Raw genomic sequence first — 15178 nt, forward strand, 5'->3', positions numbered from 1 at the left:
GCCTTTTATAATTGCTTTGGCTTTTTATTGTATTGCTTGTATATAACAGCTAGACCCTTTCTAATGTCACTATAAGGTCAGTCTAGTTCCGTGGTGTCTATCAGCATACTTTTTTCCCTTTCCGATCATTGATGCCCTAGTACATTACAAGAAAGCCAATGTGTTAAAAAAAATAAATAAAATAAAATAAAAAAAAAAACACACTTGTGGTGCCAATGCCTTAGGGCAACCCAAGCAACTCGACCACGGGACTGAACTGAACTGTCGCAAACCAACTGTAGTAAAGAACTCTGCCATATAGAGCTACCAATTTACTGCAATGGAAAACTGCAACCTCTGGTGTTCGGGGAAACAACATTAAGAGGCTCCACAATTATATTTACTGGACAGTCGTCCCTCGCCATATCACAGATCACTTTTTGCGGTCTCACCTAATGCAGATTTTTGAATCTTATTTTATATCCTGGATTGTTCGCTCGATGGTGGGATTTTGCGGGGATCATTTTCCACATGCACAAATGTTACTGCAGATTTTGGTAGCAATAAGCGCAAGCCAGGAGGAAAGAGCGCATACAAGACAGACATTGTCCAAAGTTTGGGATCATTTTGAGCTTAAAAAAAGAACGGGGGTCCGGGGGGATCCCCCCAGACCCTCCCTGCAATGTTTTTTTTTTGTCACCTTTTTCATGCCTTTGGCATTTGCATGTCTGTATGTGTGTGTGTTGTGTTTATGTATGTATTTTTGTGAAATGCCCTACTTTTATTTAGTAATTGAGAGAACATTACAAAGTTGTGCTCATATGTTTGATTACCAGGACAGAAATTGTAACTTGTGCAATTCTCTATTATGCTCTAATATCATTATGTCAGTGGCATAAATAAAACATCAATACTATTGTTTATCTTGAAAGTGTTTGGGAAAATATCTTGTTCTAAGAACTTTTCTATCGTGGCAGGTCTAAACACATATATATTGAGAGAGAGAGCAAAAGCAAAGGATATCACAAAAATATTGTAGAAACATTATAAAAGATTGACGATAAAAGAATAACAACTGTAATAAAAAATCTGCGATATAGCGGGGCCGTGAAGCAACAACCGCTATGTAGCGGAGGATTACTGTATGTGTCTTCTGTGATGATAAGTTGCAGAGACTCATTGCTCCAGGGCTGGGACTGATTGTTTCCATGACATGTGCATCCCGCGATTCACATAGTCTCTAGTGTAAAATGATCTATGTGATGTTGCGACAGTCGGCCACTCATCAAAAACTCAGTCTCACCAGATTTTCTTGCATGAAAACAGACAGGTGGTTGGCTATATTCACTGGCACTGTGCCATAGCACTGTTTGACCAAGGAATGCCTTGCCTGGAGCAGAACATAGCAGACAAAATTATATGATTTAGTTAACCTAAAAGGTCCCTGTAATTATTGTAATCTCTGGTTATTCTAGCCAGGCATGTGAGTCCTGTCTCAAGATTCTTTTCAGGAACAGGCTGGCACAATAGTACTGGTGTTCTCGGTGCGTGTGTATGTGTGTGTGTGTGTGAGTGAATGTGAGAGATGTTCTTCGCCTGGCCTTTGTGGATTGCCCAGTCTGCTCCTCATGGGCCACATTTGGCCTTGCGGAGCAGACAGGATAGCTTTCACAATTGCAGCTGTTCTCTCACACCCCCACCCCAATCACGAGCAATAGCACACATGCGCCCACAGGTTCCTACGCCTACATGCTGAGACTCTTATCAAAGTCCTGTTTCACATAGATTTAATTAATTAGTAATAGCACAATTAAAGCTAATTTAAGCAAACATATTATTCAGAATTGTGTATTAAACTGGGTAGCCCTTCGCAGTAATCAGGACCCAACAAGTAGCTTTCAGTTTCTAAACCATGTTTGTTTGTTTCTGCTTTCTTGCCTTCCTAGCCGTCCTCACGCTGCCTCACGTCTATTCTGGGCAAGAGCAACCTGCAGTTTGCTGGCATGACAATCAGCCTCACCATCTCCACCAGCAGCCTCAACCTGCTGGCATCTGACTGCAAACAGGTGGGACAGAGTCTCTGTTTGACAGTGACCATGCTTATACACACTGCAGTAATCCCATATTAAAAAAATCATATTGAAGACTGAAAATGCCAAATGTCCAAGTATATTACCAGAGATAACACGGAGCATTTTACTCCAGCCTGCATCCAGTGGGTGTTGTGAGCGCTAAGGATGAGCTAGGTTTGCGTAACTTTAGAGATAACAGACAAATTATAGCACAGTGGCAACATTTAACATCTTCAGCTCAAATTCCAGAAGGGAACGTCAACGTAGGAGATGTAACTTGGGTGTGCTTCCTCACTCAAAGACTCTGTGTAAAATCTTAATTGAAGTCCTCCCATACAGTGGAACATCCAAACACACAATCAGAAAAAAATGAACACAATCAGTTCAGTGATGCTGGTAGACTTCCAAGTTGTTCAAAAGATGGAAAGTTAATTATTTTCTTTTGTTGTTGTCGCCATCATAAATCATTGTTATTACTGTACGGTGCCTGTACGTTGGGGCTCACCCCAGTAGACGAAAGGGTAGCCTCCCTCTGCCCGCGCGTGGGAGGACGGGTCCTGAAAGTTGTTGGTGCCTATGCACCAAACAGCAGCCCAGAGTACCCACCCTTTCTGTCCTTGGAGAGGGTGCTGGAGAGTACTCCCATTCTGCTGGAGGATTTCAACGCTAATGTAGGTAATTACAGTGAGATCTGGAAGGGCATGATTGGGTAGAATGGCGCCCCCTAATCAGAACCCGAGCAGTGTTCTGTTATTGGACTTCTGTGCTCGTCACGGACTGTCCACAACGAACACCATGTTCAGACATAAGGTTGTCGACATTTGCACTTGGCACCAGCACACCTTAGGCCTCAGTTCGATGATCGACTTTGTCATGTCATCGGAGTTTCGGCCGCATGTCTTGGACACTCGGGTGAGGCGGCCGACCGGAACTGTGGCTGTAAAGTGGTTGGTGCCTGTCGTAGCAGCAATCCCCGAACCCGTTGGTGGACACCAGTGATAAGGGATGCCATTAAGCTGAACAAGGAGTCCTGTAGGGCCTTTTTGTTCTGATGGCTGCATCAAGCCGCGATCTTCAGCTTTCACTGGAGCGGTTCGCAGCCAAGTGTTAAGCGGCTGGGATGAAAATCAGCACCTCCAAATCTGAGACCATGGTCCTCAACCGGAGAAGGTTGGAGTGTCCTCTCCGGGTCGAGGAAGAGATCCTGCCCCAAGTGGAGGAGTATATTGGGGTCTTGTTCATGAGTGAGAGAAAAATGGAGCCGGAGATCGACAAGCGGATAAGTGCAGCGTCTGCAGTGATGCGGACTCTATATCGGTCTGTCATGGTAAAGACAGAGCTGAGCCGAAAGATAAAGCTCTCCATTTACCGGTCTATCTACGTTCCGACCCTCACCAATTGTCACGAGCTGTGGGTCGTGACCGAAAGAACAATATTTCGGATACAAGCAGCTGAAATGAGTTTCCTCCGGAGGGTGTCCGGGCTCTCCCTTAGAGATTGGGTGAGAAGCTTGGTCATCCCGGAGGGACTCAAAGTCAAGCCGCTGTTCCCCTGCATAGACAGCAACCAGATGAAGTGGCTAGGGCATCTGATTAGGATGCGTCCTGGACGGCTTCTTGGTGAAGTGTCCCACGCACGTCCCACCGGAAGGAGGCCCCGGCGGCGACCCAAGTCGACCTGGAGAGACTATGTCACAACACAGTCAAAATGTGCCATTTGCTGGTCATTTTCATGCCAGTCATTAAACATTCTGCTTCCATCTACAACCCCAACTCAAATGAAGTTGGGACGTTGTGTTAAACATAAATAAAAACAGAATACAATGATTTACAAATCATGTTCAACCTATATTTAATTGATAATATTTAATGTTCAAACTGATAAACTTTATTGTTTTTAGCAAATAATCATAAGAATTTTATGGTTGGAACACGTTCCAAAAAAGCTGGGACAGGGACATGTTTACCACTGTGTTACATCACCTTTTCTTTTAACAACATTCAATAAACATTTGGGAACTGAGGACACTAATTGTTGAAGGTTTGTAGGTAGAATTCTTTCCCATTCTTGCTTGATGTACAGCTTCAGCTGTTCAACAGTCCGGGGTCTCCGTTGTTGTATTTTACGCTTCATAATGCACCACACATTTTCAATGGGAAACAGGTCTGGACCCCAGGCAGGCCAGTCTAGGACCTCCACTCTTTTACTACAAAGCCACGCTGTTGTAACACGTGCAGAATGTGGTTTGGCATTGTCTTGCTGAAATAAGCAGGGGTGTCCATGAAAAAGACGTTGCTTGGATGGCAGCATATGTTTCTCCAAAACCTGTATGTACATTTCAGCATTATTGTTGCCTTCACAGATGTGTAAGTTACCGATGCCATTGGCACTAACACAGCCCAATACCATCACATATGCTGGCTTTTGAACTTCTTTCTTGAAGTTCTTTTCCTCTTTGGCCCAGAGGACACAACGGCCACAATTTCCACTGTATTTACTGACATTGGTTTTCTGAAGTGTTCCTGTGCCCATGTGATATCCTTTACACGTTAATGTCGGTTTTTGATGCAGTGCCGCAATGACGGATCGAAGGTCACGGGCATTCAATATTGGTTTTTGGCCTTGCCGCTTACATGCAGTGATTTCTCCAGATTCTCTGACCCTTTTGATGATATTATGGACTGTAGATGATGAAATCCCTAAATTCCTTGCAATTGTACGCTGAGGAACATTGTCCTTAAACTGTTCGACTATTTTATCTTTTTTTATTTTATCTATTTTTTTTTCACTTGCTCACAAGGAGGTGAACCTCGCCAGATCTTTGCTTGTGAATGACTGAGGAATTCAGGGAAGCTCCTTTTATACCCAATCATGGCACCCACCTGTTCCTGATTAGCCTATTCACCTGCGGGATGTTCCAATCAGGTTTTAATGAGCATTCATCAACTTTCTCAGTCTTTTTTGGCATCTGTCCCAGCTTTTTTGGAACGTGTTGCAGCCGTAAAATTCTAAGTTAATGATTATTTACTAAAAACAATCAAGTTGATCAGTTTGAACATTAAATATCTTGTCTTTGTAGTGTATTCAATTAAATATAGGTTGAACATGATTTGCAAATCATTGTATTCTGTTTTTATTTATGTTTAACACAACGTCCCAACTTCATTGGAATTGGGGTTGTACATGCCTTTTAGTTTAGCATCTGCTTGGTAAAATGTATTTGCTTCCTGTAACTGATATTTAATTAATTGTTTTGTTTATAGCCAAATAATTTACTATATTCCAATTTGCAGAGCTATGATATAGTTAAGCTTTTCCTCTTTGCCATCACTGGTTAATTTGTAATAGTATATGAAGTTGTAAGAATATGTAGTACAAGTCTTTTAGAAATTATCAACACATGCAGGGGTTGTTGCCTCATTAGTCGTGCAGGAACTGTGTGTGTGTGTGTGTGTGTGTGTGTGTGTATGAGAGAGAGAGAGAGAAACTACTAAAAGAGAGAGAGAGAAACCACTAAATGTTTAATGAATGTGATTGTTTTAACCTTAATTATGCTGTAAGATTTATTTATTTTTTTCCTAAGTAGACTATCCTGCAGTTTATTCCTGTAAATGACCACTTCCATGAATTACCATGGACAGTGTCCAACTATTATGCAACCATTGTTCTATATTCCTGTTTTCCAATGATAGTAGACAGGAGTGCAGCATGTACTTTTTAACACAAACAGGCAGCCATTCACAAAAATAGCCTCTGGCCAAACACTGCGACCAGACAGTATTGTTAAGTGGTAATGCTGTTATTGATCCGGCCTCCTCTTTTGTTGCCAACTGTTGAAAAGATGTCCCACGCGTTGCCCTTAGCTTTTATATCTCTGCTGTAGTTTATGGCACGCACGTGACGGAAAAACAAAGCACTTCTGCCAGTAACGACTGCACATTTGTCTCCTCAATCCTCATGCTCTCATCTCCCGTCTCTCATGTCATCCATGTCTGTCTGTCTCCTCCGCCTCCTCTTCCCTTTTTTCCCTCCACAGATAATCGCCAATCATCACATGCAGTCCATCTCCTTTGCCTCTGGAGGAGACCCAGTGAGTCACCCGAGCCCCTTCTCTGAGCTCTCATCTCTCTCTCGCTCTAGCACACTCTCTCTCTGGCCTTTTGCCATCTTCCTCGAAACATATCCGTCCTTCTTGCTTCTTTCTGTCATCTTCTATTCCAATGATTACCGCTCACTCCACTGCCGCCTCGCCGGTCTCCTTTTCTTCCAAACTTGATCTTATTATTACTCCTGCTTATCTCTCTTCAGCTCTGTGCTATGTTTTTCCTAACTCCTGGTACAATTAGAAAAGGCTGCAGTTTGGTCTTTCTTCTTGTCAGCCTTTCTGTCACAAACCTGCACTCTACTTCTTATTCTTCCTATATTGATTTTTTTTTTCCTTTCCCCCTTGCCTTCCTCTAATCGTCTCACCCTTTCTCCCTCAGGACACGGCTGAGTATGTAGCGTATGTGGCCAAAGACCCAGTCAACCAGAGAGGTTAGCAAAATCAGTAACATTGTAATTCTGTCATTATGTCTTTACTGTACAACACAGGTTAATTTTGTAATTAAAGGGGAAATATTATGGGAAATTGACTTTTTAATTGCTTGTGTAGAAATGGTTAGGTCAGGAGTGCCAGCCGACTCATTAAGTGTGAAATTACACAACCACGTTAATCTTTTGTGAGCTGCCTTTTTGCAAAAATTTGTCTCTGAGCTAGTCGTTCTGAATTTTGACGGCTTGTAATGTAACTGAGCAGCTGATTCACTTAATACTCAGATCCGCCATGTCCAAGAGACGGTCAGACTACACGGCAAGTTTTATCAGTGTTAGCTTCTGATAAGCAGCACATACTTGATTGTTTGGTGAAGTTGTTGACATCGTGGGAGGTAAGGATTTGTGTTTGGCAATGTGTCCGCTTATTCACAATACACAATACAAGTGGTACTAATACCACTAGTGGTAATCGGGCTCCCTCTAGTGGTGCAGGAAAGAATCACTGAATGAAATGTTGAAACTGCAGAAGATTACAGTGCGTTAAATTTTTGCAAATCCAGTAAACTACATTTAAGTACATTTAAGTTGTATTTCACTTTTAAGAACAATACATTTGAATTTAATCTTTTAAAAATGTGTCTTAAACATTTATTTAGGTATATTTCTTAACTTTTATGTACAAATCAAGGTGATTTTAGCGAGGCTATAATAAGGGTATATTGTGTATGGGAAAAGAGCTTCAGTGATGCATGTCTGCTCTTTCTGCGCTGCGTTCTCTGTCGTTGAGGTTTTTGACAATTCCTAGTTTGTGTTTAAGTGGGTGATAAGAGTAGTTACAAGTCTGTGGTGGCTGCAACCACTGCAAGATTTGTCCTTCAATGAGTTAAATGTGTTATTTCAAGGAATCCTAATACATGTATTTAATTTTGCAATCCATCCATCCATTTTCTGAACCGCTTATATTTATAAAGCTATGCACCTTATCATATGGTCAGGGAAATTACACGAGAAAGTGTCTGTAACAAACTTTGTTAGTTCTCAATTTTCATTTTATTTATTAAATTCATAAACCTGATAATCCCGAGGACACTCAATCTTTCTTCTGAATTTCTCGCATAATGTAGAGCATTGTAATCAGTGAAATATTTAAAGTATTAGACATTAAGGAGACACGGTGGATGACTGGTTTGTACATCTGCCGTAGGTGTGAATTTGAGTGCAAATGTTTGTTTGTTTCTATGTGGCCTGCAATTGGCTAGCGACCAGTTCAGGGTGTACTCCACCTCTCACCCAGAGTCAGCTGGGGTAGGCTCCAGCTCACCTGTGATCCTAGTGAGGACAAGCGGTACGGTAAATGGATGGATGGATATGTATTAAGAAGAAAATGAATCATTTTGGACTTAGAATAAAAAAAGTATTTTGCCATTTGTCATTTACAGCTGACCTTCTCAACAAATCTATATTTAAAATTAAACATACCGACCTTCAATATATATTAAGTATAACTTTGCAAATGCAGCAAATGGCAAGAACCTAAGCAGGCTCGACAAAGGTAGACCTAATATGAAGGCACACAACACTGTGGAGTGGCCACCCTATAACTCTAATGTCTGCGTCATGGTGTCTATTACAGTGGAGGACACTGTTGGAGGAAATATAGTACAGTATACTAAGTACATGCAGCCCCCAATCCCACTAGGTCGTTTGTCTAAGTATCTCTATCATTTGAGTACATGCACAGCATCAGTCTCATCCTCCTCTCTTGCAGCGTGTCATATTCTCGAATGCTCTGAGGGTTTAGCCCAGGAAGTCATCAGCACCATCGGCCAGGCCTTTGAATTGCGCTTCAAACAGTACTTAAAGAACCCGCCCAAACTTGTCACGCCTCATGACAGGTACTCATGCACACCTGCATTCATTGCATTAACTACTGTTTGTATACCATCTTGTCTTATGTGTCTTATGTCCACCACGTCCCTATTTCAGAATGGCTCCCTTTGATGGCTCTGCATGGGAAGAAGAGGACGATGAGGCGGCCCTCCTGTCTGAAGTCCCTTACTATAATAACTTCCCTGGTAAACAGCCTCCCCCTGGTGGTCTAGTTGACATGAGACCACGTCCGGGAGCCACTCTGGTGAGACATGGAAAAGTTATGTATACCTGCATTGCTTCCGCATGAAACACAGATCCTGGTGGTTCTGCATTTAAGCGATAAGAGCATAAAATTGATTGTAAGCCAAGCATAACAGAGGCTCTGTTTTAATATCACAGTAGACTGTTTAATCCTTTTAGCTGGAAAAGGCAAAACGTTCTGCACGTACAGAACACTTTTACATGTGTATAAATAATTTCTGATGTGCGTGTGTGTTTGTGTGTGTGTGTGCGTGCATGCATGTGTGTTTGCCTGTGTACGCGTGTGTTTTTGTAGCCTTATGGACAGCCGGGTCAGAATGACATTCACAAGCAGCCTCTGCCGCCTCTGCCAGGTGAGCTCCGTTTGCCCTTGAGGTAGCAGATGGGACGCACCAAGGTTATCATTCAGGCACAGAATGAAGAGTTAATTATTAAATATTGGTAACAACATATCATGTGCCTGCTTTTAGTAGGTGCCAAGGAAGGAGGGCGAGAGCTGTTTGATGATCCCTCTTACGTCAATGTGGATAAGCCCCGCCTGCCAGTCGCCGCCAATGGAAACGCTCACAGAGATGCTTTTGACATGAGTGAGTTCCTTTGAGTTTAACCATGGCACTTAAGTGATTCCCCTCAAAAAGAAAAACACTTGTCTCTGTGGTGACTGCATACTGTAGAACAAATTACTTGCAAATGTGGCGGTTCAAATAAAGTAGCTAACTGTATTGAGCAAAACATTTGGACATCTCCCCAGTGGGGAATCAGGAATGCCTTATCTTCAAATAATACAGTGGAACACAATCGATTGTAGAGGCGGCACGGTGGCCGACTGGTTAGAGCGTCTGCCTCACAGTTCTGAGGACCCGGGTTCCATCCCCGGCCCCACCTGTGTGGAGTTTGCATGTTCTCCCCGTGCCTGCGTGGGTTTTCTCTGGACACTCCGGTTTCCTCCCACATCCCAAAAACATGCATGGTAGGTTAATTTACAATTCTAAATTGCCCGTAGGTGTGCATGTGAGTGCGAATGGTTGTTTGTTTATATGTGCCCTGCAATTGGCTGGCAACCAGTTCAGGGTGTACCCCGCTTCCTGCCCGATGATAGCTGGGATAGGCTCCAGCACGCCCGTGACCGTAGTGAGGAGAAGTGGCTCAGAAAATGGATGGATGGACAATCGATTGAAGGATGCGTCTCCATCTCCAATTTGTTCAGAAACACTAACCATTTCTCCAGTGTCAAACTGTCGCCATCACAGTCTTTAACTGTACATGTTTTTAAATAATATAAATATTCTGTTGTACAGGTGAAAAATAAGTTAGTTACTGTTAATATTACAACCTAATAACAATAAAACTCTGACTTATGTATTCATACGCCACACACATTATACCACTGCATATTAATTGTATGCGTAATACTCATTTGTCCACCCTTGTTATTTCAGATGAAATTGCGGCCAGAATTATATTGTCAATAAAATATATAGTTAAAATGTGAATTCATTTAATTCTTATTTTAAGTTGCACTAAATTGTCCATTAATTAAATATTTTTAAAAGTATCATCTTCAATTACATTGAGCCTATTTACTAATAATTTTTAGTTTTTCTTTTTTCAGTTTTAATTATTGTAATATATATTTTTTAATCATATTCTATTTTATTATTTTTATTCTATTCTATTCTACTTTTATTTAGTTTTGGCAAAGAAAAAGATATATATATTTAATTTTATGCATCATGTTTGTCATTAGAGGTGACACGGTGGATGATTGATTTAAATTGCCCTTAGGTGTGAATGGTTGTTTGTTTATATGTGTCTTGCGATTTGGCTGTTCAGTTCAGGGTGCACCCCGCCTCTCGCGCAAAGATAGCTGGGATAAGCTCCAGCACGCCCGCGACCCTAGTGAGCATAAGTGGAACAGAAAATGGATGCATGGATGGATGGACTATGTACGTACAGTATAATAGCCTAATACTGTATGGAGCGTGTCTAGACTGGCACCTGAAGTTTTATTTTTACCTTGGGGAAATACAAGGGTTTAATCAGTTACCCATACAGTTAGAAGATGTGTATGTTTGTGTAGTTTGTAGGCCTGCAGGAAGAGTATTAAACGGCCTTTTATCTATTACAGTGTATTCTATGTAACATGACTGGCTAACTTCCTAAAGACACCATTAACTATCCCAGGATTTGCACAAGTAAAATAAATCTTCACACATTGTGAATCATGCCAGGAGTCAATTCATCTTGTCCTCCTAATACAAGTATAAATCCCTTTTTATTTAAAGAGCCATTTGATGATGCCCTTGGGGGCTCCATTACTGCAGCGCCCCCTCTGGTGGAGCAGCTACAGTGCGAGACCTGGTTCCATGGCAGCTTAAGTCGCAGGGAGGCGGAGAGACTGTTGAGCCGCGATGGAGACTTTATGGTGCGAGAGTCAGGAACCACGCCGGGGCAGTACGTGCTCACGGGACAACAGGGCGGTCAGCCCAAACACCTGCTACTCGTCGACCCGGAGGGAGTGGTGAGTGCTGATTGGACAAGGGAGGAAGACGTGGGGATGTTGTATACAGTTCCTTGTCCAAATTTATTCCCAAACTTTCCCAATACAGGGGGGTCTCGGTTAACGATGGTCCCAACATATGCTGTTTCCACATAAGGTTCTATGGTTCTCATTACACGGTTTCCTCTTTTCATCACAAAAAAAAGACCCACAAAAAGCTATACAAAATCAAAATGCCCTAGTACAGGGTGTCCCAAAAATCACTTTACACTCGCGTTTTTTAAGTTTGTTTTTGCTATCATTTGTACAGACATGAGGCCATCAACCTTTGACAGCCTTGGAGTTGTAACCATATCATTCCCTTGCCCATGGCCTGTCAAATGACATCAGAGGAGCGTTATAAAAAGCTGCCTGGCAAATGTTTTTCTGTCCCCGATTGTAGTTCAGCTGCAGTTTGCGAAGCTTTGTAGTTCTCACACTGCTCCACTACATAGTTGAGTTTAAGCTACCCATAGCAAGTTTCTCAAAATCAGATCTGTTCTTGATAAACCACACAGGGTAAGGACTGCGACTACCATCACTGATGAGAGCACGAAACTGCTAGAGCAGGCATTCGCACAAAGACGGAATGTCTATCCGGGGACTGCACTGGAACGCATCTACAAAAGTTTGATTCAGCTAATGCTTTGGAGTGCCTATCCGTGTGGTCTGTAGCGAGCTCTCTAGTTCTCTCTATGCTTTTGTTTTTCGTTCGTCTTTGGAGACATTACGCGGCTTACTTACACAAGGGAAGACTTGCTAAACATTAGGGAGTCTACTCCCAACTTTCTTTCACCAACTTTTAAAAAATATTCTTCTCGGAGTTACTAACCGGTGGAGTGGCTGTGATCTACGGCGCATGGAGGCGACGCCACAAGGGGAAGCGAGCCGGAGTGCATGTCAAGCTCAGGAAGAGAGGATTACGAATGCCGCTCCCATCGATTCACCTCTCAAATCTTCGGTCTCTACCAAATAAATTGGACTAGCTTCATCTTCTCACAAAGAGCAGTAAAGACTTTGGACGTTCTGCCGCCCTTCACGGATACATGGCTATGTGCACACATCCTCGATGGCGCTGTAATGTTTCCCGGCTTCCAACTACACCGAGCGGACCGCGTCACACCAAACAAAAGGCGGCGGAATATGCTTCTTTATCAACGGAAAATGGTGTACTGACATCTTAGAGTTCAACACACATTTCAGCCCGGACTGGGAGTCACTGTTTTTGAACAGTAAGCCATTCTACCCGCCACGCGAATTCGCCTCTTTCATCCTCACGGGTGTCTACATTCCTCCCCAGCTGACGTAACCGCTACACTGAACAAGTAAACAAACTTGAAAAAAAGCACCCAGATTCACCCCTAATAATTCTTGGGGACATAACAAAGCTAAACTCAACCACCAACTCCCTAAATACAAGCAGCACATCGACTGTCCTACCATGGAAAACAACATTTTCAACCACTGCTACACCACGCTAAATGATACATACCATGCTATCCCCCGTGCAGCTCTGGGCTCCTCTGATCCCGTAATACCATCATACAGGCACAAACTTAAATGTGCGAAACCTATGGTGAAAACAGTGAAGAAGTAGACCAATGAAGCAATGACGGAACTTCAAGGCTGTTTAGACTGCACAGACTGGAGTGTCTTTGAAACTTCAGCTGGCAGCCTGGGTAAATATACGGACAATGTCACATCGTACGTCAGTTTCTGTGAAGATGTGTGTGTACCTACAAAGACATTTCACACGTTCAATAACAACAAGCCAGGGTTCAATGCCAAACTTAAGCAAGTTGGCCAGGGTAAAAAGGACGCGTAGCGGGGGTTGGGACAGAGCCCTGTACAATCGCACTAGAAATAAGCTGACAAAATACATTAACATCGCAAAGAGAAATTGTGAAGGAAAGCTGGAAAAACAGTTTACTGCCACTGACTCTTAAGTCAGTCTAGCGAGGATTCAAATCGGTAACCAACTACAAGCAACCATCCCCCCAAGTGGAGAACAAAAGAGGACTAGCTGACGACTTGAACAGCTTCTACTGCAGATTTGAAAAGGACACTTTCACACCCCACATCCACCCAGCCGTACCACCGACCACCATGGCACCTCCTTTCATGAACAGGATGTGAGCCATATCTTCAAACTACAAAAGATCAACAAAGCGGCGGGCCTAGACCTTGTGTTACAATCCTGCTTCACAGGCTGCGCGGACCAGATCTCTGGAACTGTGTGCAGTACCATCCTGTTTCAAACGCTCCACCATCATCCCAGTCCCCAAGAAACCTGCAATTTTGGGTATGAATGACGACAGGACTGTCGCCCTGACATCTGTGGTCATAAAGTCATTTGAACGCATGGTGCTGGACCACACCAATAGCATCATAGGACGCCTGCTGGACACCCTTCAGTTTGCCTACCGAGCAAACAGGTCTGTGGACTCAGTCAACATGGGACTGCACTTCATCCTACAGGACCTACGCAAGGATGCTGTTTGTGGACTTCAGCTCTGCGTTCAACACAATCATCCCCGAACTCCTCTCCTCCAAGCCTCTCCAGCTCTGCATCTCGACTGCTATCTGCCAATGCATTTACAGCTTCCTGACGGGCAGGACACAGTAGGTGAGGCTGGGGGACACCACCTCATCCACACGCACCAGGGCGCCCCAAGGATGTGTCCTCTCTGCTCCTCTTCTCTCTCTACATGAACGACTGCACCTCAATGCACCGACCTGTCAAACTCCTGAAGTTTGCAGACAACACCACAGTCATCGGCCTCATCAAAGACGGTGACGAGTCTGCATATCAACAGGAAGTGGAGCGGCTGGAGCTCTGATGCAGCCGACAGTCATGAGCCAGGAGCTCATGACTGTAGAGATGATCATGGATTTCAGGAAACATCCTTCGCCACAGCTGCCCCTCAGGCTGTCCAACTGCCCTATGTCAACGGTCGAGACCTTCAAGTTCCTGGAAATAACAGTCTCTCAGGACCTGAAGTAGGAGCCCAACATCAACTCTAGCCTCAAAAAAGGCCTAGCAGAGGATGTACTTCCTGCAGCTTCTGAGGAAACACGGCCTGCCACAGGAGCTGTTGAGGCATTTCTACACAGCAGTCATCGAATCAGTCCTGTGTTTATCGATCACAGTCTGATTTGGTGCTGCCACAAAAAAGGACAAACTCCGACTGCAATGGACAATCAGGACTGCCGGAAAAATCGTCAGTACTCCCCTACCTGCTCTTGAGGACTTGCACGCTGCCAGAACTAAGACAAGAGCATGCAAAATTCTCTGGGACCCTCCACATCCTGGTAAACCCCTCTTCCACTTCCTTCTCTTAGGTAGGCGCTATCGAACAATGCAAATTAAAACCAGCAGACATTCCAACAGCTTCTTCCCTCTTGCCATTAAATTGCTAAGTGACTCTCCATAGTATGTTTTTATGTCTCAAAGGTATCTACTGTCAAAATGGCTGTCTTGTCATACTAGAGCGGCTCCAACGACCGGAGACAAATTCCTTGTGTTTTTGACATGCTTGGCAAATAAAGAGTATTCTGATTCTGAAAAATTGGCCCTTAGTTCCAGTCAAACGAACTCTGAAGGATTTAGCATACCAAGAGCTTTTGGACAATTCATTGCTTGCAACTTTGTGGGAAAAGTTTGTAGATGGCCCCTTCCTGTTCCAACATGACTGCGCCAGTGCACAAAACAAGGTCCATAAAGACATGGATGACAGTCTGGTGTGGATGAACTTGACTGGCCTGCACAGAGTCCTGACCTGAACCCGATAGAACACCTTAGGGATAGAGTGGAGAGCCAGGCCTTCCCGCCCCACATCAGTGCGTAACCTCACAAATGCACAGCTGGGAAAATGTTGACAAATTCCCATAATCCCCAAAAAGACACTCTTAAACCTTG

At 43.5% G+C, this 15178-nt stretch overlaps 1 protein-coding gene across 5 annotated transcripts in view; it reads left to right on the plus strand.

Moving 5' to 3' along the window:
• The window catches only part of shc1 (SHC (Src homology 2 domain containing) transforming protein 1), a 42156-nt gene that overhangs the window by 23735 nt on the left and 3243 nt on the right, over window positions 1-15178 (plus strand). For 3 of the 5 annotated variants that reach the window (XM_061673963.1, XM_061673964.1, XM_061673960.1), the window contains 8 exons: window positions 1926-2045; window positions 6088-6141; window positions 6536-6587; window positions 8356-8482; window positions 8574-8721; window positions 9016-9073; window positions 9191-9307; window positions 11006-11241. In XM_061673963.1, coding sequence (XP_061529947.1) covers window positions 1926-2045; window positions 6088-6141; window positions 6536-6587; window positions 8356-8482; window positions 8574-8721; window positions 9016-9073; window positions 9191-9307; window positions 11006-11241 — 912 coding nt within the window. The remainder of the gene's footprint in view (window positions 1-1925; window positions 2046-6087; window positions 6142-6535; window positions 6588-8355; window positions 8483-8573; window positions 8722-9015; window positions 9074-9190; window positions 9308-11005; window positions 11242-15178) is intronic. The other 2 variants (XM_061673962.1, XM_061673961.1) reach the window with 2 other exon arrangements.

The sequence above is a fragment of the Phycodurus eques genome, chromosome 4, assembly GCF_024500275.1.
Source record: "Phycodurus eques isolate BA_2022a chromosome 4, UOR_Pequ_1.1, whole genome shotgun sequence".
Lineage (NCBI taxonomy): Eukaryota > Metazoa > Chordata > Actinopteri > Syngnathiformes > Syngnathidae > Phycodurus > Phycodurus eques.